General features: G+C 40.2%; 2 protein-coding genes across 6 annotated transcripts in view; both read right to left on the bottom strand.

The window, feature by feature from the left end:
- RABGAP1L (RAB GTPase activating protein 1 like) overlaps positions 1-26,065 on the bottom strand; it is a gene marked incomplete at its 5' end in the record, with an annotated part of 219,193 nt that overhangs the window by 129,579 nt on the left and 63,549 nt on the right. The gene's annotated exons all lie outside the window — the stretch shown is intronic.
- GPR52 (G protein-coupled receptor 52) lies at positions 18,709-19,794 on the bottom strand (the record flags this gene model as incomplete). Its single annotated transcript, XM_084211365.1, has 1 exon — positions 18,709-19,794. One exon carries the CDS (start codon positions 19,792-19,794, stop codon positions 18,709-18,711), a length of 1,086 nt encoding a protein of 361 aa, XP_084067491.1.

The following is a 26,065-nucleotide window of genomic DNA, read 5'->3' as shown; positions in this document are numbered from 1 at the left end:
AATTTTTCAGAGCTGAAAGCTAACTCAACTCAATTACATTCAGCATGATTTGGAGATTTCTTTTTGCATACACTTCCACAATGATTCAAAATTTTCCTCACATCAAACAGTAACAAAACAAGCAAATTTTTTGTATGTATGTGCTGTGATGACACCATTTGCCTGTTTTGTGCAACTACTGGAAAACATTCCATGGGAGTGAGTACATTACCCCAAACCTCCTCCTTGCTTGTGCTGTGTGGGATATTTCTTGTCTTACCGAGCAGCCTCATTGGAAACTCCTCCCTTTGTTTGCAAATCCTCCATCTCACTAACAGCAGAACTCCCACATCAGTAAATACTACCTAGAGCCCATATCATTTCCATTGCTAACACTGATGGCAGTGAGGCTGCTGCCTCATTTTAGCTTCATGTGAGCAGCACAACTCTACCTCAGCTCTGACTCAGACATCCTCATTTTACCGTCATTATTCTTCAAACTCTTAGCTGAGCAGTGCTCTAAATCATTATTACTCTTGGTTTTTACTCTTAGTTTTTGATTTTAGCACAATTACAGTTGCTTTGCTAATAAAAAATTACTGGTTTTCCACATAACCATGGAATATTTCCCAAGCCTTTTGGCATGATGGGAATCAGAACATGGAGAGATACAGGTTTTAAAGAATAAGATCAGCAGCCAACTGAACACTATAATACAAAAGTTCTTAACAAAAATGGGGAATATGATAATAATTATTAAAATTTGTGCAACAGTTGTAACATTTGATTTAAATTGTGTATATATATATATTTAATATGTTAGATACTAAAGGAATCTGAATAACACAAAAATTAAAAGGAAAACTGTATTAACATTTGACTTGTAAGGAGAAAATGACTGGCTATAATTAAGACAAATGAGTACACTACATTTCCATTTAGCATACAGAACACTATACACTGTCCCTGGATTTAGAACACTTTCTGCTAAAACCTTTCTTAAAACAGACAGGTGCCATTTCCACTTAACAGTGGTTAAAATCTCTTGGCAGTAGTACATGCATTAAATATGACCAATGTGAACAGGAATAAAGGTTATTTTCTTTTAGACAGCAGCATTCAGAAGAAGCAATTATCTCTAATTGGCTTCTGCCTACCAGCACCTACTCTTTTGGAGATGACAGAGGCAGAGAAGCAGTGCTGCCATGCAGTACACCAGCAGGGCAGATGGTTTGTAACAAGAAATGAAGATGAGACATTTGAAAGTCTACTGACACTCTTACAGTGCAAATTACAAAGCAGTTCCTGAGAAAAACTGAACTTATTTTAAATAATTACTAATGTAAAGTCATAACATGAAGTAAGGTAAACTGAAGTTGTTAATTGAACTTGATGCCCCTCCTGAAGAAAATTAACAACCAAACAGCTCTGTTTCCCTCTGGCTCCTCAGCAGTAGCCTGAGAGCATCCCAGCTGACACCTGCTGGGCAGTATTGTCCTTCTATCTCACCGGCCAAACGGAACAATCCTCTCAGATAAAGCACATCTACAGCCATCCTGAGCCACCCTGCAGCCACACTCCCTGCAGTGCTGCCCAGCACAGCTCAGGGCCTCCAGCATTTCCCCCTGGGCAAATGGACAAAGCCAAGTGTGCCATGGGAGGCAGAAGGAAAGCTCCTTCAGACCTATCAGTTACTCCCTCCTCGTGAAACAACAAGAGCAGGATGTGGCAACACAGGGAGCTACCAGACTACTCCAGCTGAGCCTGTGCCTCCTCTCCTGCTTTCAGTCCCGTGTCATTTAAAGTTCTGTTCTGTAGACTGGAAACGGGAGCATCAAAAGCTAAGAACAGCAATGTCCAGAGGAATCCCCACACAGTGCTTCAGGTAAAAGCACTGCGTTATACACTCCACTTTCAATATATTCATTATCTCTTCTCTTTCTTCTCCCAAGTGTTTTGCTGTTGAATCAGCTGAGCAGGATTTACAAAACTTTGCCTTCCTCCTGAAACATGCTCAGTTTCAGTAACTTTAATAGCGCTGACTAAATGCTAGCACTAAAAGCATTCACACACCATCCTCTAATTAAAAGTGTTCATCGGTGTTGTTTCTGTTTCAAATTTGTTTGTAAAAGCTTCACCACCACTCTGCGACCTCTCCTTTATCTTTTCAGTTCCTCTACATTTGTAGCAAAAAGTCCCAAGGCTGCTTTCAGTACCCAATTACAGAACAATGTTATCCTCTAACTGCCTGAGACAGCTTTTCATGAAACTTGCACTCACCAATCCATCACTATTAGCAATGCATTAAAATGTATTTTTAGCCTCATTTCTTATGGAAATGAATCTTTCCCACTTACTCCAGCCTTCTCTCAGTTTGTATCTCCATCCAATACCCATGGCCAGGGGCAGCAGGAAGGGATTTTCACTGACATATATGAGAAAGGCACTTGGCATTTTTAATTGCAGCCCATTTAAATATTTTTAGAAAAACTGTTTATGACCAGTAGGTCAGAAAAAAACCCCAAATTACTTCAAAATTTGTGTTTTCACTAAATCCTTACCTGGATTTCACTAAATCTGTCCTTCCCAGCACTGACTGCAAAGCCAATACTTGCTGTACTTGTGAGTAACTAGCTAGTTACTTACCAAAATGTATTTCAAAAAGGCTGGAACACTACATTTAGAGTGGGATTTTTTTTTATTTCTGGGTGTGTGGTCCTGGGGACTTGAGCAGAGGTAGATTGGAAGGTTAAAACCCATGACAAAAATCCGTCTTGATTTAAATTTTGGCCCAAACCTTCTTCTGCTTTGTGGTGTACATACCTCTGTTTGATATTTAGGTAACTGAGCAAATTGCTCTTGCATCAGTTTCTTCTATGTGGTTCACTTTTCTTGTTTCTCCAACACTGAAATTAATTCTCATGTAGAAACGTACAGCACCATTTCCTTCACAAAGGGAACCACAATTACACCCCTGTCCGTAGCTTTGTACCTTCATTTTTGTTACTTTTGAGGTCAGCTGTGTTTTAATCATTACTAAAACATTTTAATTCTGCTCTTTCCTTGATAACTTCAAGTATTTAGTTGTTTTGGGGAGGACTGAGACCTTTGCATCTAAACCTGGTCAGAAGACAGTAAAATACACATGATAATCAACAATAATAATTGGCATCATCTGCAGCAGGAGGCACCTGGGGAACAGCACTGCAGCAATCACAGATGTATCTATTCACAGTAATAATATCTTTTCTCAGCTCCTTATTTTGAATAAAGCATCATGAGTTACACTCTAAACAGTGCTTCAAATCCTTACATTTATTTACAGTCAGTAATTCATCCCCATCCACATTTTCCATAAATACACTACCAGTACAATTTATAGCTCATTTAATCTTCCCATAAGCAATGCTACAACAATCCCATAAACCACTGATTTAAGCCTCCATAGCACATCCATGTAAGTATTAGAATTATCCTGCTATTTTACTCAGGCTTTTTAAAAAGCTGTATGTGGTGGTGAACCAGTATTTCCTGCACTAACAACCTAGACTCTTACTAGAATTTTGCTGCCCTGACCATATAGCTTGGATATTATTCACATCCTCTTATCCACCTAGAAATGCCATAAACATGAACAACCAACTGTACCTGGAGGCTTGGGAAGTGTGGTTAAGTTGGTATCAAAAAGTTCATTTTTCACTGAAGAGTATTTCTTTTTTAATGGTACCAGAATGACCCTCAGTTCAGACAGAGCATCAGTGACCTCTGCCAGAGGCTGCAGCATCCCTCAGATTTTAGAGCACTGGCTGTAACAAAAGGAACTGCTGAACACTTTCCTGCTTTACAGATAATTTACAGAGGCCCGTTCTGAAGCATGCTGACTCCCCAGGATAAGAGTTTTCACACCACTCTTCTGATCCTTCACATTATTTTTATGGGGATAAACTTGCCAGTAATGTCAGTGTAAGATTTTTCATAGTGGTTTTTGTTGCAGGGTATTTTTTGGGTTGATCTGTAGAAAATGCAGCCTCATCAGAAGCAGAAGTTTTCTTCACACTTTAAGGCAGAAAATTTCCAAACTCTGAAAATCAGCCTGTCTGGTTATCCTGAGAAACACATTGACAGCTTTCCTGAGAAATCTTCTGCTAAGCTTTCAGTTTCACAGAATTATAGAATCAATTAGGTTGGAACAGACTTCCAAGATCATCGAGCAGAACCTATGACCCATCCCCACTTTGTCAACCAGACCAGAGCACTGAGTGCCACGTTCAGCTGCTCCTTGAACAGCTCCAGGGATGGGGACTCCAGCACCTCCCTGGGCAGCCCCTTCCAATGCCTCAGCACCAGCAGCATTTCTTCATTCCCATGAATGAATTCCCATTTCTTCATTCCCATGAAGAAATTCCTTCTGATGTCCAACCTGAATCTCTCCTGGCTCAGCTTGAGGCTGTGTCCTCTTATCCTGCTCCCACAAGCCAGGAAAATTACCAATTCTAGCAAAGCCCTTCTCCACAGTCCCATAAAAGCTTGGAATTGTGTGACTGTTGGGGACAACATTAAGAATTGGAGTTCTAAAACTTAATTTTTAAAAAATGCATTATTCATCTCAATGAATTTACATACCTGGCCCACTAAAGACATTGGTTCATTCCTTAGACAAGGGATGCTGCTGATCACTCTGGTGCAGTCTTGCTTCACACCAAGAATTCCCAGAGACTGAGCAAACAAGGTGTTCCCAAACACTGTTTTTCAGCTGATGCTTTTCTAACCCTGTTTTACAGCTATTATTGCTCAAATCAAGACAGCACATACCAATGTAACAGTACTGACTTCTAAGAAAACTCTTATTTCTAACAGAACTGTTTTGTTCCATAAACAGTGGAATTGGAAAAAAACAGAGTGAAAGAATGGATGTTTTCTGCTTCTTGACATTAACAAGAAGTTAAAAAGAAATCTTTACTGGATGATGGAAACAGATAGAAGAAAAATTACTGCCTGTTCCAACAGAGCAGAATTGTGATTTATTCCAACCCACTTGTTACCTCCTATTTTCTTTTTTATACCAATCTCATATCTAATAGATGAAGTGTAAGTCACCCATCCTGGACATTGGACAAAGTGGAACTGCTGAGATTAGGAGCACAACTTAAAAAATAAATTCAAGAATAATTAGGAGCAACTTAATGGAAACTCAGCCCAGCAAGACCAAGCTCTCCATGAGGGTGCCACCACTGCACCAGCAATGGCAAACACAGGCTGCAGCATTTGTTTCACTTGATTTCATTTACCCCCATATTGTTCAACCTTTCACCCAGTTAAAATCTCTTTTGGAGTAGAAATCTGAGTCTTGGAAATAGTTTTTGTTGATCAAAATCCTTCTTGGTTTGCAACAGCAATTGCTAGTGCCACGGAGACTTTCAGTTCCCAATTTAAACTCCAAAGTAGAAAATGTGCTATTTTGACACTTTGTTGTTAGGAGGAAGCACCTAAACAGACCTTTGAAAAGAATTCAAACTTCCATTAGTTTCAGTTCCCTCTTCCAACAGCTCTTCCTCACTTCCTCTCATTCTGCTTCCACCCACAATGCTCTCAGGACAACATGGAGCTCTGCTTGCTAGAAAAGCCTAAAAAAACCTGGCTGCAACTACATGGGAAAGGGAGAATCAGAAAAAGAGAAGAATGACAAAATAAACAGAATTAAATATATAAATGAATGAAAAAGAGGAGGAATGTAAACAACCCATTACATTTAGCTGATAACTGTTCCTGTCAGTAGCGTCACCATCAGTTCCAGGGAGACAACAAAACAATCAGAATTGAATTTAGGTTAAGTAACTGTAATCCCTCCCTTGGCTAAAAAAACAATCCTCATGTAATAGATGAGTTAGAAGAAAATAATCAAATTTCAGATCTCAGTAGGTTTATAGGCTATCTGTGAGGATTATTTACTTGTTTTAGTACGAAATCCAGAGTTGCTGAGTCACCTCTATGAGATGTTGCTCAGCAATGCTGAAAAATCAGGCCAGGTCTATTTAGGAGCTTCAAGTGAGTGTTTGAGAATTTTACTTTAAACCCCCAGATATCCAAGTGCTGTTCTATCTTTGCTACACCTCAAAAAAGTTCACAATATCCAAAGCTCTAAAAGCCATGAGATACAATTTTTGTCTCCAAAAGCCCTAGCTATTCTTGATTATTTATTGCCACTCTCACAGCCATTTGAGAGTGACCTTTAAATTTCAAGATCTTTCCCTGTGGATATCTACTTTACAATAGTGAGTTTTGGAAGAGGAGCAGTGAGGTTACTGATGTGCCAGGAATAGGGAACCTCTGAGAGGGAAACAAGGATCACCAAGAACTGCAAAATTGGTTAGAACCCCTCTGGATCAGCTTTTGGTCATATCCTAATAAATGAGGGGGCAGGGGGAAGGTGGATTTATCTTAGGTATATTACAGGATAGAGAATTTATTCCTGAAATATGAAAAAATATTAGCTGAAGATTAAACAATATAAAGAGAATATAAGCTTAGAGACTGAGAAGGTGCCAGAACAGATCAAATTTAGATCATCAGGTATTTTCTTCAAGATAAAAGTAATAATGCACAACCAAGTAGAAAAAGTGGTTGTTTGAAACCACAAAAAAGCCCATCTTTTTTTTCCTAATTAATTTTTAGTAGGAAAATTTAGTAATTAAAAAAGCAGCAAGCTTTTCTAAGTAATTTTCCCCTTCACAGGTCTAAATAAATTATTTTCATAGAAAAAAAAAAAGAAAATTATAGAAATCAAACCTAGTAAAGGTGAATATAACTAAGCTGGCTTCTCTTTTCTTTATGCTCTGTCCTACTGAGAGGAATAAATTAGCTAATCAGAAGTGTAAAAAAAAATTACTCCAGAAGCCAATATTTGATAACAATACAAAGAAACACCCTCACAAATAAGGAAAAGGTTTTAGGCAAAATATTCTGACTCCAGCTCAAACTTACACCTTTCCACAGCTTCCCACACTGAGTGAAGGGAATGAATGCTTTGCAGTATCACTGACTAAAATCCATTTTGTCATTGGAGGGGTCAGTGCTGGTGAAGGGATTGCTCTGGTCGAGCTTTGTTCTGTTGTTTGCTCCAAGGTGTTGGTAACAGCAACTGGATGAGTTCCAATCCCAATCTGGAGTTCATTCCATGCTCCCAGATGGGATCTCTGCATGTGACAGGCAGAAGAGGAAGGACATTCTCCTTCACCCTAGCTCAGCATGGATTTGTGCCTTTCCCTATACACTTACACATACTTACCTACACCTATATACACATATATATATATATATATAGAGGTAAGTACACTTATGTATACCTTACCTACATCCTATACTTACCTCCTGTGAGTTCTCCAACTAACAATGAAATGAGTGTGAATGGAACAATGTCCATTCTAAGAAGAGATCAAACCAAAACCAAAAAGAAGGCAAGTGCCCTTTCTATCAGTGTTGAAAGCAAGTTTTCATCACGCTGGTTTATCAAAACTACTCATCTGTTAGGAGAAGTAAACAACTGGGTCTATGTTCAATGTTAGTGACATTTTTCTATATGTTACAACTAAAATAATTATAAATATGATGAACATGTCAGGTTCAGAGCAAAGATTATGGTACCAATCTTCTGAACCAGGCCTAAAAACTGGAAGTTACCAAACCAGGATCCAATTCCACGGCACAAAATATTGAATTCCATTCTAATTCTAACTGTGAATTCATCGAACTCCAAGAAGAATGGAAGCTAAATATAGCACAATGTATGCTAATATTGCCCTAATTTTGAAAGGAAATGATTAATAAGAAAGCAGGTCAACTCAAACACTGCCAGAGATGCTGCTGCAAAGAACCAAAAGAAGTGAAGAGACTGACTCAAGAGAAATCATTCTGTCCAGGTCTAACAGCAAAAGCCACAAACTGAGCTTGATTTAAATGCTGGGGTTGTTTCGTTGTGGACAATTAAAGCAGAAGAATAATAAACTGAAGTGTGGCTAACAACCTTCTGTTATGTACAAAGTTCTCACAGGATAAAAAAGGCTTCTTGCAGCAACAGCCCAGGAAACAAATAATCTAACAAAAGTTCTACACACCATAAAACAGTTACAGAATAGTTTTCTGTTTTTAACATTACAGTTTCATAGAAAATAAGGTTTTTCATAAGAAGTTCCCCACATACTCCCTAGAGCAGTTGAGATTCCAACTCTAATTTTGAATTTTCGAATGGTCCATCAGACAACCTGGACAATAACAGCTGACAGCAACAAAAGTGAGACTGAATCTTTCATCTAGTCATGGAATGGCTTAGTGCCTTTCATATGGTCATATTTCACTTCAAGGAAAAAGGGCAATATCCTGTTCAATTAAAAAAAAAAATCAAAGCAATGCAATTAGGGGGAGAGGGAAGACTCGACAAAGAAACTAAAATACAATTTAGCCAAACTCTTTGGAGATACAAAGTAGAGCTACAAAGTTTTTAGAAGTATAACTCGAGGATATTATTTGAGCTGTTCTGTGTTTACCATGACAATCTATATATTTAAACAGGTTTTTTACTAATGTGAAATACTACAGCAGAATATTCCTAGAACTAGTGTTTTTACATGCACGAAAAAATAAAGCTGTTTTCAAATCCTGCCTGTCAACTTGCTCATTGCAAAAATAGACAGAAAACGTGAAGTGCAATGTAGCAAACCAGAGCTAAGTGCTCTCTCCCTTTCCTCTTTCACAGTCTATGATTTTTTAGCAGCATTTTTTAACAGAGATGAGAAATGGGAATTTTGGTACATATGTTAACATATTGTCTCCAGCTGAGCACACAAACACAGATGCACATTTGTTTCATTAGCAACGCTCCTGCTCCACTCCAGGCTGCTGGGAAGGAGATCTAGTGAGTCACGGGTGTAGCTGCAGAAAAAAAATCAGTTTAGGGCTTGCCATATCACTGTTAGGCTGAATATGCAAAATTGAGTCAAACTTCCTTAAAATTCCAAGGTTCCCCTGAGGGAATGGGAATTTTCTTGCAGCAGGAATGAAGGGTGAATATAACTGAGTTATATTCACCTGTGATAGGTTTGATTTCTATAAAAATGTACATAACTAACGACACTAACACACAATTATACTTAAAAGCTGCAGAAATGCTTTTGGATAAAAATATTGCCAAGCTTTGATGATTTCTAGACTGCAAACATTGTTAGGAGACATATTAGAAATACCTGCCTGTGCCCACACCTTCCTTTTTCAGTACTTTAAACTGGCAGTGACAACAATATTTCCAGAACAGTAACAGAAAAAAAAAAAACCTTCAGTACAATCCAAATATCCACCTGCATCAAGCTTTTCTGTACAAGCACTTTTCTTTTCAAATAGTAATTACTCTATAAGAAAAAAAATGAAAATACTCATGGTCTTGCTGGCTTCTGCAAGCAGGATGAGAAATTGTACTCTATGAAAATGAAAAAGACAAACTCAGTCATCAAAATAACTTAAACACTGACATCCAAAACTGCAATTTTGCCTGATATTTTCCCATCTTCTCCACAACATGAAGAAGAGCAATTGAAGCTAGCCTGAAGGTGCAGGAGTACATGGAGCTGCAAAACAGGAAAACAAACTGGAGCACAGAGAATCCACCTCATGATTTAGGCACTCAAATCTAGTAAAGGACAGATCAAGAATGCACCTTAAAAAAAATCACATTTTATTCACAGAACATTACTATCAATACTGGCTTTAAAAGCAAAGGAGAAAATGTCATTAGGGACAAACCTATGTTAACTGATCCATTTTAAAATGAAAGAGTAAGATGGAACAGCCTTCCTCTCTAAAAAACTAACAAGGATATATAGTTTTGGAGATTTGCTGACAGGCAGAGCTGTTTCCAATTCTATAAATACATCAGTGACAGTTTTCTCCAGATCTAGTTTGGTTTTATTTCTCAATAGATAACACATAATTTCAGAAAAGAGATAACATTCTGCTGATTAGGAGTGGAAGAAGGTTGCTGGATGGGATTCTCATCATGGCTCATTAAGGTACCTGCCTCAGCTTAGCTGTTCTTTATTATCAACTTTGGGGACTGCAGGAATACTTGAGAAAATACCAGTTATTTGTTGGGAACTGTAAACTATATGTGATCAGCCATAACAGGCTGTCAGGGCAAAGAGATTTTACCAAGGATTTTTTAATTCCTTCTTGAATCCCCCACTGCAATCCCTGCCTTTTCTTATCCTGCAGGTTTGACACAAGTTTTCCAGTGTCATGCTGAAGGGAAGGACTTGCTGGATTTCTGATGAGCCAACTGCAGACTGGTTGGGGCACTTGACTCACCCCATGGGGAGCCAGCAACCCTGCCTGTGCAGCATCCCTTAGGCTTCTAAAAAACCCTGCTATTTACATGGGGTTAAAAAGCACTTTCTGCCATGACTGCCTATAAAATAGCTTGGCTCTAACCTACTATGTATATTTTTTTCAAGTATATCCCTAAATACTTGATCTCTGAACTAGCAATACAGTCCCCTTCATAACTGCTTTGTTGGTGCTTTTCCAAAAGGTATTTTGCTCCTGTAGCAGGAAAAGTTGGAGACAGTTGATGATAGTGACACTTCCCCCACTGCCACCTTACACACACACACACATACAAAAACACACTCTTCCCTAAACCCTCTGGAATTTTAAACCCACTTCAGCCTTTACCACCCAGAGAGTTTTTGGTCAGTGCATCCCATCATTCACTATACACACAGTTTGTTTTTATAGCGCTACCTTCTTTTTCCTGGGTTCGGGTGTTTTTTTTTTTTTTGGTTGTTTAGCTTTTTGGTTTTTTTAATTTTTGAAACAGTATACCCAGTTCTCCCCCAGGACAATCCCACCCTCAGAGATTTCTCAAACTCCCCTGTACCTTAACCCTCTTTTCTAAGTTAGAAAATCCTAGAGCCTAACTCTCCCTTTGCCATTCCTCAGAATTCCTTCCAGCTGTGCTACCATGGACTAGTCACAGCTGGGGTTCAAGGTCTAGGCACATCATGGTGATGGTAGAGATGATTTCCAGTAATCTAATTATTATTTTTATAATTACTAATATCTCAACAGTTTTTGGTAAGCCATGGCTCCTTAAACTACCATCTCTACAAGGTGATGTACAGAAACCCAAAATTCCCTCACAAAAAGCAGATTGAATTAATTTTATCATTGTATGAAAAGCAAGACCAGCTTTTCTTCAGAATTAATATTTAATCTCTTGAATTTCAACTGTCCCTGGGAATCCAAATCTTTTCCAAAACAAATTATCAGCAGGTATTCCTCACATACAACACATTTCAAATGTCTCTATACCATGATAAAGAATTTTCATCTTGGTATAATTTATTTTTAAACAAAATCAATACCATTATTACAAGAGCACTTCGTTATGATTTTTATTTTCAAATTACAGCCATTACTAATGCAATGAATTTCATAAAAATAAGATGATCACTGAAGTCCAATTGTATCAATGACCCACCATCACAGACATACTTTTCCCAAAAAAAGGGGGGGAAGTGGACAGAACTCCCAGCAGCATTTAAGCAATGACCTTCCAGTTCCACCAATAGAACCAGAGAAAATACAACAGACAGATAAATTATCTTCATAAACCCCATCCAAAATACTGATTCACCACCAAAATAGAGTTTTTTAGTTAACAACATTTACAAACAAAATCAGAGGCAAACGTTTTAGGCCAACAGAGGATGTTAGAGAACTTGTTATCTGCCACTGGTGCTCTTGCCAAGAGACCTGAAATGTGGAGAACGAGGTACAGCAATCCTTCTTTCAGACACAATGAAATGCAGCCCAAGTACATTTCAGACTGGATGCAGTTCCCTTCAAGGACATGACCTTTCCAATACTCCAAAAAAAGTTTTTACATGAGTCAAGTGAAGAACACAGCTACAAACAAGCAAAACTGGACCGAAAACTCAAATTTAAAACAGAACTTCCAAAATTCAAAAGCCGGAGTTCAAGTAAAGCACAGCCAGAAAATGGAAATAATGAACTGGTTAGAAGGTCCCAAAGTAAGAGATCACAGAAAGCATGTGAGTCCAGAGTTGAAAAATCAAAAATCTTGAACATAATTTCATTATGTCAGCATGTAGTTCTGCTTACATGTGTTAGATTTCATTCCTTTCTGTAAGGCAACATGAGATAATTGCCTGGACAATATCAAGTATCCAGTATTACAGGGAAAGTAGTTTTGGATAAACACTTTGCATTTACAGCTTGTGGTTGCTAGCTTGGCTTTGGTAATTTCAGCACACACTTAGAACTTATCCAGCTTGAGCCACAAAGTGGTCCCCAAAGCCCCTGAAATGTAGGAAAAGCTGCCCCTGGAATCTTGCCTTATATGACTATTTACAGTCCTTATGTACATACAGTGGCATTAAAACTCCCTGTAAAAATTGCAGTGCCTGAAAATCTACCTGATTATAATAAAATTCTCATATGAAGATCCTTTGGCATGTTGAGACCACAGATGAAAACCAGATTACTCTGTTCTTGACCTGATAACAACTCAATACTCACAGCACATAGATCTGTCTTTTTTAAATGACAATGAATTTCCTTACCATTAAAAACCCTGATAACCACAGCTCTGGAAAAGTCCTGCTGAGGCAGTTTAAGGCATTATTGCCTCCAGCTGTCTCTCATCCCATCTGCAGAGAATGACAGGCACATGCATAAGTTCAGGCCCACACACCAGTACCCAAAACTGGGTTTGTGCAGAACTGCCAAACAGCAGAGCTATGAGGAGGTTCAGCCAGTGACTTTCCTAAAGCAGAACAAACCTATCACAGAAAACATCATTTGTCTATTCACAATTCTAAATTCAGTTGCTCCACAAGAAGGACTTCTCCATAATACCTGCACAAGCATAAACAACACTGGAGAGATGATACAAGGGCTGGAAACCCTCACCTGGGACAGGTATTTGAAGATGTTCCTGCCTAAAGTGTATGAAATTTGAAGTAGAACATGTTTTCACAAGTAACTAGGGACATCTGTTATATTTGCCCAAACCACTACCCTGTCCCTCATTTAAATATCTCATTAATTGGACTTTTTCCATAATGAGAAGAATTTGTGCTTATTGTAATAATATATAGAAGAAGGGGGGAAAAAAAAGGCATTTCATTTAAAGAAAACAAAGAATAATGCTGTCAAGTTGCAGAAGTGCCCTCAGATGATGACACTGACATCTCTGAGCTTCCCCTCCTCAAAAGCTTTGAGTTTGTCTCTTTTTCTAACACTGCCAGCTGTCAACTGTAGATTGTGAGCTTTGAGGCAGGGATGAACATCACACAGGAAAAAAAGAAAAGAAACTCTTTTTCCCTGGTAATCACTGCACTTAGAGAAGTTTCATTTTGCTCCCAGTCACCTTTTTTTTTGTCCAGACGGAGTCACATGGCGTTTAAAATGAATCCCTGCAGCCCTGCTGTCACAGTCTGCTCCAGAGGGTTAAGGCTGGCAGCAGGCAGTGGAAGACTGGGATAAAGTCCCAAAGGTTTTACTGCCTGAAATTACTTTTCCTAGCCAGCTGAAAGCACTAAGGTTTCCTTAGATTCATCCTACCTTTCACAGTCCTTGCACAAAGGAGGAGCCTAAAGAAAACTGGATGTAAAAATGAGGGGTTTTCAATATTTTCCCAGGGCTGTGCTGGGGCACGGAGCCATTAACAGCTTCTTCTCCATTCACATCCCACTCCTTCAGCACTTACAGCTCATGGAGCTCAGGGGATTGTCCTAGTATCAGATGGGGAAAGGAATAATTTCTTTACAGAATGACTAGAAAAAAAATATGTGTAGGAAGTTCCTCTTAAATACCCTTCTACATTGCTTTCATGCCATCAACAATAATGGCATAGGCTTTGGTTAAAAATGCTGAGATCTATGTATAAATTCAGTACATACTTAGAAAAAAATTGTATATGTCTATGTAAAAAATGGAGGGGGGAAATCAGGTTTACTTGAACTCTATATTTGGTTTAGCAAAAAACATGTAATCTTTGGAAAGTGCTTCCTTTAATTAATGTTCCAGGCAACACTGTAAATAACAGGAAAACACCACCTCAGTGATGCTGCCGTTTCTGGAAAGGTCTGCTAATTAATTGGCACCTAGTTAACAAAGCAGTGTTTGGTTTGGCCACTTAAATGACATACATGAAAATTTTCAGTGAAAAAAACCCAACAAAATCAATCAAATTCAGCTCTTCAGTAGAAAGATGTGTAAGAAAAAGAGCCAGAGGGAACAGAGGGCAAGGATGAAGTCAAAGCCTTAAACTTCTCCTTTTGGTGATAGGGACAATAAAAAATCTGCAAATCAGCAGGTCCTGGTGGATGGCTGGGGAGGCCACTGCCATCTTCAGTGACATTCCTCCCCCACAGCAACACCTGGCACTGCTCCCCGGCACACTCAGCTCCAGGACCCTGGTGCTGCCCAGCGTGCTGCAACTGAGCTGGAAAGCTGCTAAAGGGATATTCCCACCCTGGGAACAGCAGGGCTTGGCCTCAGAGATACAGACCCCCAGCATCCCAACACCAACTCTCAAAAGGGAAGAATCTGGATATTTATGTGCTTAGCTACAACTGTAATATGGAAAGAGAAAACAGCTCCACGTTGAAATGAAATAGCTATTGAATAACTCATCATTAAATCTCGATTTCTAATATTGACTGCTAAGTTCATTTACCCATAAAACGACATTTTACTGCTTTTGTTGAGTGTAAAAACTAAGTGTACTCAAGGATGTTTCCTTGTCAGACACTAATGAATGAAAATTAATCAAAAAAACAATAAACCCACTATTTTTAAAAGGTCTTACTAAATTACCTGTGAAAGGCAGGTCAATAAAGCAACTTTTCCCAACTTTTCAACAGAGGAAACACAAAGACTGCACAAAAATAAAACCTGCACACTACCTCATGCTTCACCAAGTACAATTACAAAATGGATTCTTAAGCAGAAATAGGGAAAGAATATCTTACTATAAAACAACAAGTAAACCTTAAAAGATAGCAATGTGTTTTTCATCACTACAGTTCCCTTTCCTGTTCAACAATAGTATTTTAAGAAGAAATTTACTTAGCTAGAAAATAAGGGAGCACATAAAATTTAGTGAAGAAAAAAAATACTTCTCTGGTAGCTCTTTTGCTGCCATTACATAGTTTTTTTGACTTTTCCTTAGGCTGCACACATGAGGTTCCAGAAATGGTAAGGTAATTGACCTTGACATTGCCCCTGATATGCTGCAAACATAAGTAGTCCAGAGAAATGCAACCGCACAACACAATCCACCTGCCTAAAGGAGTTTTTTGTATATATATATTTATATTTGTTTTGTTTATCTATCAGGCACATAGCTTCATTTTTGGTTTTTTTGTTTAGTATTTTACATCTCATTCTTTTTCATTACCTGTATTATCAACAATGATTTTTTCACATCAACTTCTTTAATCAGTGTCTGGTCTCCCATTTACCAGGTATTGCATAAATCGTATAGATCCTCAGGCACAAGAAAGTGGGAACCAGCTTTAAAAGCATCATTGTTTAATTAGGTTTTCCTACAAGAACATGCAGCTTTATATAATGACAGAACAAAAATCAAAAGTGACAGATTGGGTGACTGGAATTTCTGGTTTTTAATCCATTAAAATGCCCAGCCTTCTAATTCTGGAAGAGAATTTGGCACCAGCTGGAATCCTCAGACAGCATTAGTAAACAGTAACAAAACGTCCCTCAAATAAAAACTTTAAATCATGAGTTTAGAAAACACTTCCATAAAATGAAACACCCATACTAAATTTAAAGATTCACGTGACTGACCAGGTCAAATCCTGTCACCTGGGAAACAGAAAGAAGAAAAGCAATACTTAAATCTGCTGAGGATGTTTCATTTGACAGATTCCTGGAGACTTATAGAGAAAAGGGGAAATGTGACTTTACAGCAGCTGAAATTCCGAGTCCAGGGAAGCAAATTAGTGTTTCAAACACATGAAACCAGTGTTCAACAAACCAAAAAACTCTTAAAAGGGGTGGAGGACCTTGGAACTTACAAGCTGGTTCCAGGCTATTGGATTTCTCTCATATTCTCTCCCTCCAAGAACAGCCTGAGGAAAAAGGCAATCTCTAGTTCCACCCAACAAATCCACAGACTAAACAGGATGGCAAAGAGGAACACATTGCTGACTGTGCCCCTCAGGGTGAGCAAACTTTGAGGTGCAGCCCCTGAGGCCAAGCCCTACCCCTGACCCACCATTTTCAGGCAATAAACCTTCAAGGAGCTGCACATCAACAGCCCTTACTGAGGTCACACAAACAGGGTTCAGCTAAGGCACAACTGAGTTTGCTTGGGTGTTTGTCACATCTGGAATTACAGTACCACAGTCACAACACACTTGCTGCCCATAGCCCCGGCTCACTAAATGCCAGTTTGACTTTAAGCACCTGCTTAGAACTTTTCTTGGATTCCAGAAGGTCCCATAGAAACTTGACACCAGAAACACCAATGAAAATCAGATGCTCTGAGTGGCCAGCTCTGGAGAACAGAAATAAAATGACTTTACTGGTAAGAAACCAGCCCTGGGAATTGTGAAAAATAAGATATTTCATTGCTCCCTATCTAAGCCTTTCTTGGAAAAAAATGACAAAAAAGTGACAAAACTAAATGAATCCAAGTCATGTTTGTAGGAAGAGTTGGGTTACACAACCATACAGAGCAGCAGTGAGCCAAAAGAGCCTCCTGAAATAAACATGGACTTGGCAAAATAAGGCAGCAAATACATTCCTGTAGACATGGAGCATTCTGAGATCCATGCCAAGGGCACTACTCATTTTTCCCTAATATCTGTGAGTTGGGTGTCAGCAACAGCTCAGCTCAAGGAATGCTTCAATGAATCTACTTTGAAGATGTACAATGCCAGAAACCAGAATATGAACATTGTAGACATCAAGTAAGCAGCTTTGAAATTTGGATTTGAAATTGTTCACTCGAGTCCTAACCCAAAAGGACTTTCCCAGAAAACACGGTGTAACATCAGGGAACTAACGCAAGGCTGAGTTTGATTGATATAATACTACTTTATTCCATTGTTTCAACTTTCTTACAGGTTTTAAAAAATGTATAGGGGTTCAGAACCACCTCAACAGAACAAAGAGTACAGTATTAAGGGAGCTCTAGAGTCAAACCACAAGTGTGCACACGTGGTCAGCTTTCATTACAAAAAGTAATAGGCACAATCTTTACATATGCATTTTGGTGAAAAAAGGAATAATAGTGCAGTGTTAAAAGGCACCAATGATCAATAATTGGGCCTTTTTTTAAAAGCCAATAACCATCTAAGAAAATTACATTTGGTTCAAAGTTATAATTTAAATATTGTATTGATTGGCATGCATCTGAACCCCTGGCAATTTATTACACAAACTTTATGTGTGCCCTTGCAAAATCAAAAAGATTTCATCAGTGGACCTGAAAGTCAGTTCAGTACAAAAGGACATACCAAAGCTCTCAGTCTGTATTTAACACCAAACTGTCTTGTTTACCTCCTCTGAGAACACTTGTCTAACAAAGAGCTGCACAGATGTATTTCTCTTAAAGCAAGTGTAAATTTTATGATCCTGTAGCATTGACCTACTCCATGTGCTATGAAAACATTAGGCACAGACCACAATTTACATTTTCCTTAAAAAAAATATGGTATGTGCAAGTGAGGTTCACACAACAGACTGACAGCTACAAGAGTAAGCTCTTTAGATTTCCCAAAGAAAAGGGTCAGTTATTTTTAATTTTCTAAGCAGTGCTGCACTCTGCTGCGTGCCATTATCGTATCTGCATTAGGAGCACCTGTGGAACCAGTAAGGAAAAGCTTCAGTACACCCTAAAGGACACTACACAGACTCCATGTGCTGATTGAAGTGGGTCAAGAGAGCGAACAACTGAAGAAATCATTGTACTGCAGCCAGCCAGGGAGGGCCATTGGATGGTTTGGAACTCAGGTAACCTCACAGGTGCCCTCAAACTCACCCACCTGCACACGGGAAAACAGGGATGCACAGGATGGGAAAAAAGGGGCAAATGAGAGGGAGAGCTGCTGTGTAAGTTGTACCACAAGGTGCCAGTTTGTCCCAAAGCGTCATGCCCAGGGCAGGGTTTGTTTATGCACTGCAGATTTTTTGTACAACTGAAATTGTACAACATGTGAGCAAAGACAGAGCTGATTATTACCTGCAGTATCTACTACAGTCCTCAAGTATATAATTTACGGATAGCTGCATACTGTGGTGTTGATTGCTTCCTCTTAAATGCATTAAAATTCTGAAGGCTACAGTATACTCTGACACAAAGACAACTTGTCTACGAGGGGGAAAATGTAAGATAGTAACTAACTAATTTGTTTTACAAGGAACCTCCTCTGATGTGCTAGTTAATTCATGCCCTTTAGAAGATTTTTATTTCTGACTTTCTTCATCATCTCTGTTGAATTGTTCTCCTGACAATTTCACAAGAGTTCAGTGACCCTTCCTACAGCCGCCTTTGCCTTTTCCAGAATCCCTTTTAAATTCACTCTAACACCACGGCAAGCTGTTCAAGTAAACATTTCTCTCTGGCAAGTTTCCAGATACCACAAATACTATCAAAACTCAGCATTTGATTACATGCACCAGTTTTCTTTAAATGGAGCAGGAATTAGCCCGTTTCCTTGGCTTAGGGTCCCGTACATCCCTGTCTTTTGAACACACACAAGATGAACATATTGTCTCTGACAGTCTCCGTAGTCCCAGCCTGAAAACGCTGTTGGAGAGGCTATATATCACACAGTTGCAGAAACTATTGCTTATAGCAAGCCACGTAGTTAGGAAGGAGAGCGCCGGGTTCTCCAGCACCCTGGAGCTCTCCAGCAGAAAGTATATGATATAAGGGAGCCAGAGCACGTAGAAGACGCTGGTTATCCGGAACAGAACCATGGCATAGCGGCGGTCGGGGCTGTGCCCAGCCTCCCCAGCAGCGTCCCCCTCGTGGTTGGGAAACCGAGCTCTGCGGTCACTGATCTCTTTGGTGTGCTGCCGGCAGATTTTAAAGATGTGGAAATAGGTGAAACATATGACAAAGGCAGCGGGAGCGTAGAGTAAGCACACGATAAAGCCAGTAAAGTAGGCATTAGTTAGCCAGGAGGTAGCACACCATTCAAAAATATCTCCGTGGTAACCAGGCTTTCCCCAACCGAAAAAAGAAGGCAAGAAGATCAGGCAAGAGTATATCCAGATGAGACTGATGCAGATTCTCAAGCGACAAGGTGTGACCAGTTGGTTATAGGAGAGGGGCTTTGTTATAGCGAGATAGCGATCCACACTGATGCAAGCAAGACATGCCATAGAGACGCTTTTGAGCACAGAGATGATGTATCCAAAAACTTGACAAGTCAAGGACTCGTGGACACCTGTTGAGTAGTGGAGCAGGGACAAAGTAGGAACCAAGCAGCTGACTCCAACAAAAAGATCAGCATAGGCCATGGTCTGAATAAAATAGCTGGTGGTGTAATGATGCAGGAGCGGAGCGCAGTGGAAAACAAATATCACAGTTAAGTTACCCGCAATAATTAAAAATGTTAGCAAGACAATAACAACTGTCTCAAGGATACAGATGTCAACTGCATTGTAGTGACCAAATCCAAGAGGGCAGGAGAGGTGCTCAGATATGTTCATAACACTACTGCTCATATTCAGAGTCCTCCATTCAATCCATCGGGACTGGTTCATGTTTTGTGCTTAGGGAACAGTGCAATCTGAGCCTTAGTGAGCAGGTGACCTGCTGAACAGCAGCTAAACTCTGCTTCAGCGCCTCACGGTCTCTCCTTGCAGACACTGCCAGTGCTTACATGGGAGAGGATTAGAGTCCCATAGCTGTTGATGCCTCCTCAGCATCAGTGCATCACCTCTGGCACACCTTGGCTTTAAGGAAAGAATGAAAGAAAGAAAGAGAGAAAGAAAGAAAAGAAAAACAAAAGCCAGAAAGAGAAAGGCCACTGATCAGCTCCTCCAGTGCTCTTGACCCATCTTTAGCAAACACAAGGCACTTCTAAAACAAATAGAAATAAAAACTGACAAAAGAGACACATTCATTTCCCAGGGAAGGAGGGGAGGGAAATCTCTGACTTATTTTCCTGAGAAAGGCATTTACTTTGGAATATACTGGGGAGAGGGAGAGGAAGGGAAGGAGGAACCTCAGTACAGCTCAGGTTTCCTGGACCAGCCGTTACTGGAGATAATCTTTATGTCTTAGTTTAAATCACAGACTGATTGGAGATTAAAGGAAAAAGTTCATCCTCTAATGCTGTCTTTTCTTGTTCGATTCAGAAGATGGTACTCCATCTTATCCATGCTATTCATTGGAAAGGTAAGGGAAACATCTTTGTCAAGGTTAATTCCAATAGACTCACCACTATTTGGGTATGAATAATGAATTTTATTTAGGGGGAGACAGGTAGGGGATGAAGGAGATTTGTCCTCTGACTCCCAAGAAAGAAAACATACATCTCACATACAATGAGGAAGATCATGTCTATTCATTTAGAAATGAAAATAATTTAAAAATAGATTTTGGAGACTCATGTCAATATTTACAGTTCCTTTAAACAGTTATAGTCCATTACAATTACGAATGCCAAAATCATAATTCAGTGTCCCCACAGACAAAATAAATCCTCTTGAATTTAATTTCAGCAATGGCAATTTATAAGAATCATCTTTAGAAACTCTGCCATATCTACTACAGTGGATCAGCACCCAGGAGTTCATAGGTATATCCATGATATTGCTCACCTCTGTAGCAACAACTGAATCATTTCACAAAACCCCACACAACGAGCTCAGAAACTTCCATCTGCATTCTGCTGGGAAGCTAATGAAATGCTGATTTGACTAGAAAAGCTGCCATTGTTTACTACTCCATTATTCTGTTGCTCAGCTTCATCTTCTCAGGGATTTAAGGTTTCTATATTTATTAGAAGATCTGCATAATAAATAGTTGCTTAAAAATTATTCTTCTATTTGCAGGACATTACCTCGTTCATTTTATTCACAGCTATGGAGAGAGAAAACATTAAAAGCATCTTCTGTGTTCAGTTTTAAGTAAATGCTTGATTAGTTCAGGAATCATTAGGCAGGTAATTAAATGTATACAATCTTGTTTTTTGAAAGGCCCCTAAAACGTTAAAACCATCATTAATCCTAGAGTTCCTGAGACTAGAAGACCAGCAGTGAAAATTAATGAATCCACATAAAATCATCTCCAAGGTCATTCAGCTGGCATTTGCTTTAAGTCTCTTTAAAAGTACCAGGATCTCTCTGATGTTTCTGATAGTCCTTGCCGTGTCTTCAGGACGAATTTCAGATACTAGAAAAGCCAAATGTTCAATTCTGTCGCAGCACTTTGAGAGAAAGCATTCTTTTTGGAGTTAATATCCTGTCGTGCACCGCCACGCTGTACAGAAAGTCCTTTCAGATTTTATAACATCCCCGAATATTTCCGCCTATTTGCTCCCTTTGTCTATAAGCAACAGAGCACGTACAAAACCACTCGTTTCTCCAATTCCCTGCTAAAGCAATAGAGAAGCTTTCTCACCTACACGCATCCTCACCAGCCGCTATGTCCAATACTTGTCAGGGAGTCAGCGCTGTTACCGCGGTGCGGCTGGAGCGGCTGCCGCTGCCTCCCTGCTCCCCCCGTGCGATCATTGCCCGCACCTGAGCCCGCTCCTCCTCCTCCTCCTCCTCCTCGCCGCCGCAGCCCGCCGGGCGCTGGAGCGCTGCCGGCCGCTCCCCTGCTCCCGGCACATCCAATGGCGCCGCCGCTGGCACCGGGAACGGGAACCGGGAACGGCACCGGGAGCGGCAATGGGAAAGGGAACCGGGAACGGCACCGGGAGCGGCAATGGGAACGGGAACCGGGAACGGCACCGGGAGCGGCAATGGGAACGGGAACCGGGAACGGCACCGGGAGCGGCAATGGGAACGGGAACCGGGAACGGCACCGGGAGCGGCACCGGACCCAACGAGCCGGGCACCCGCGGCTCCCGAACCGCTCCGAGTGCCTCGGGAGGAAGGCAACACGTCCCTCCCGGAGAGATGTGTGTGCATAATCCAGACATAACCCAATGAACTACCGTCATCACCCCACTGAAAGTGTTTGCTAAAACAATCCCGTGTTATTCATTGGGCACTCACCTTTCAAGGATCACCTGCTGGGGTTTAGCTTGGTAAATATCGGCTACAGTGCCACACTAATTTTCTAGTCTCCCTCATAAGCCCCCTCTGTAAATTACATGCCCAAGTTAATTACTTCTAAACTTAACACATATAGGTTACAAAACTCACCTGTACCCATTTTTGATACTGTACCAGTATTACCAGCGCCCTAATAGCTTCAACATCAGTTTAAATACAAATACTTGAAACACATTATTTTCCAAACTGAACCAATTAACTCAGCTCTCTACTCCTGCAAACAGATGCAGCTATTCCCTTAATAAGTACTCAGAACTTTTGGTTACTTTGTGCTTCCTAAAAATAAACCCAGTCACAGAAGTACAAGCATCAAAGTTATCTTACAGACACTCCATGCATCCTCAGACACTGAAACAGCAAATTTAAATACCAGAACACCAACCACAGAACAGCATTTTGGGCTATTGACCAGCAGAAGACGTGTCATGGATGCTTTAACCAAGCAAGTGATTAGAAACTGCAGTGATTTAAGTCCTTCTAGCTCCATGGCAAACCAAAGGCAAAATTTTAATAAGCTGCTCCTGAGTTAACATCTTGTATTTCGAGTATTGCCTGGAGCCAGCGTCGAAGTCTGAATGACAAGTCTGTAGCAATGTGAAGCAGCACAAACTGCAGCAGTGTAAGAGTGGTTTGCAGCAAGGGCATGTGATCCTTTCAAAGTCTTCTAGCAGAGGATTTAAGAAAAAATTAAACTATCTCCGATAGCTCAGAATGGTAAATGGATGTAACAACAGACTTAACGACTAAATCTAGACCCTGAGCACAGCTTTAAGCCACAGTTATCCATACCAGAGCAGAACAATAGGGAGCAATTTTTATTCCTCCTCTTCTCACTCCTCCTGTGGGGGAGGAGGAGGAGAACAAACAGCGTGTACAGGCATGGCAGTGACCAGCACTTCTCCCACTTCCCCTTAGGGCAGATCGTGGTTGGCACCAGGGATGTGAACAGCTAAAACATCTTAAAATGGACATCAGGGAGCCCCAAAGGTACACAGGGGCATGAGATAAGCAAAGGTACAGCCTGACAAAGCAGATCAGAGGAACTTCGTGCTCAGTACATCCTGCTCCACACAGATTTAAGGACTGGTAACTACTGAAGCTTCCAGATGTCACAGTGACCATCGAGTCACCTTGGTGTCAGGTCAGTCCCAGCTGGTGCCTGCTGTGTGAGCCCAGAGTGCTCAGCTCTGAGAACAAGCACTCCTGGCAGCCATATGTTTCAGGTCTGCTAGGAGAAGTCCAGGCTCTGCTGAGCAGATAAGAGGAAAATCAATGGCAACCTCTGCTGGCTGGTTCTAGACACAGGTAAAATGTGTCCTCTAAAGAAATTTTAACTGAAGGGACAAAGGGGTTCAAAGGCAGGGAAGTTTGACTTCTTTGGGAATAGGAGCAGTCTTCCTTCACTACCAAAAAACCAGTCATGCTGCAAGCTGCCAGTGGCTTTATCACCTCAGCCACTCGCTGTAAACTGCACCATGCTAACAGCACTAAGTTGTACTATTTTATGTATATTTAGAGGAATATATATGAATGAAATAGATTTAAGTGAAAATTAATCAGAAATCAGCTAGTCCTGGTGGAACTATGCAGTTAAACATGGAATTTTACAAACTATAGCAATACCAGAATGTTGTATCAGAGACACACATTAAAAGCTCTATGGGAAGTTTTTTTATTTGGAGATTAGAGGCACATTTGGACCTCTGGCACAGTTTTAAACAAAACCTGCTTCAGGATTTTTTCTAATTTGTGTATTAAGGAAAGGAAGTGAGGAAGAGAAAAGTTCTAGTGGAAGAATTGCCTTACTGTCATCAAGGCAGCATCCTACACAGTGCACATGCTCCCACAGCTGGTTACATGCAGCTGGTGGACCTGAACATGCTTCAAGCCCAACAGAAGGAGCAATTCCTCACCTTCTTTATAAATTACATCAGCTACAAACAATACAAATCACCATACAAAACAGAAGGCTCACACCATCTGATCCTGCTGAAAACAGAGGGGATGTGGCAGGAGCATGAGCTTTATATATGCAAAGTAATGCTGTGAAAGCAGTGGTGATGTGTGACCCTGAAAGGAAACCAGATAAAGCTTCTCAGACAGAAAAAGTCCATATGGAAGGAGATTTAGAAGCTCCAAGCAAGAAAACAATCTATTAGTCATTCTGTTTGAAAAGGAATAGCAATATTTGCTTGCTAAATCCTTTGTTGTAAGGAAACAAGACTGATAGAAGCAATCCCTGCAGCGCACAAAGCAGCATCTCAATCACACCACTCATTTCTGGTTTCAAGTCTTCCCTTGTTAAATTATTGATGGTCAGCTGGATTAAATGGACAACAATAATTTCTGTAAAATCTTTCTGAAAGGCATTGATGAGAGAAAGCAGGTCCAGCTGAGTGTGGGATGAGGAACACAGTAGTTATTTATTTAGATGCAGACCTGAATGACAGTGCTGATACACACACCAGCTCATCAACCTCTATTTTTTTCTGCCCAACTGCTTTTTTTTTTGTTATTTTACAGTATTTTTTTCTTTTATATACTTTCTCATAAGCCTAAAGAATAAAGGTGTTTCTTTCAGTTTGATTTTTTAAAAAATCTTAATTACATCTGGCATTATTTACTTTTACATGTATCTTATGGACACCCTGGTTTTGTTTTTAATGCCTCCAGAATAATTCTATTCTATAAAGCTTGCATTTGTAGTGCAGCTTAAAAGTAGCAGAGAATGAAGAAAAAATCATTTGTTGCCTTAAAAATTGTGCGTGTGCATGTGTGCATAGATAGGGTTTTCTACATCATACTGGTGTCTGAAGTTGCTCTATGAAGTCATATTAGTGCTGTATTTAAAGCAGAAATGTGTTCTATTTGTTATTTGGAATATAAAGCCTCTTCCCAGATCCACCCACTGCAGCTGTCTATTTAAAACCTGCTGGAGAGCTCGCGCTCACAGAACACACGGGGATTGTGACCTCAGTGCAGGCATATGATGAGATTTAAGAAGTGTCTATATATTTATAAATAAACCCATTCTTTTTTTCTCAAAACAAGCTTAGGCTTCTCAAACCCCTCATAGCCTGTGGATACCATCTGAACCCATGTCTTGCTCCAAAGCAGGGGGACAAAGTTCTAAGTCAGAGCCAACACCAAATTTAAGCCAAGTTGTGCTGGGCTCTACGTTCAGATGAGCTATGACCATCTCCAAGGATGGAGTTTTCACATTGGGACCCTGTTCCAATGCCTGACCACTCTCTCTGTGAGTCTCACCATCAGCTCATTTGTCCTCATCCTCCTCAACACTACACACTGTGGTGAAAACCCACAAATATCAGCTCTAAAGGAAACAGTATATTGTAGAAACTTCTAGACCATTTCTCCATTTGCTAGACTCATTTTTCAGTTTTGCTATCAGAGACAAGCTCCTTTCCTTCTCCCTCCCACCCTAAAGATCCTAAAGAATGCCATAAATCATTTTACAGTGCTATGGCTCATGTAACTGGTGCTGCAACAAAAATCAAGAGACACCAGGTACAGCTGCTGCTCTGAAATGCAGATGCTCTTGTGGAGCTCTCACCTCCTGGCACAGGAAAAAAGTCAGCACAGGCCTTTTCTGCACTAGGGCAAAACTGGATTTGGTGGCAGCAGAAGATAGGGTCTGTAAGGTGAGGCAGAAGGAAGAGGCTGGTATGTATAACTTGGAGTTAAGGGTGGGGGCAGTTCAGGAGAAAGCAAGGGGACAGCAGCC

This window comes from Fringilla coelebs (genome assembly GCF_963513975.1).
Source record: "Fringilla coelebs genome assembly, chromosome: 9".
Classification (NCBI taxonomy): domain Eukaryota; kingdom Metazoa; phylum Chordata; class Aves; order Passeriformes; family Fringillidae; genus Fringilla; species Fringilla coelebs.
The sequence above is the reverse complement of the archived record's forward strand: the minus strand, read 5'-3'. Positions and strand labels throughout refer to the sequence as shown.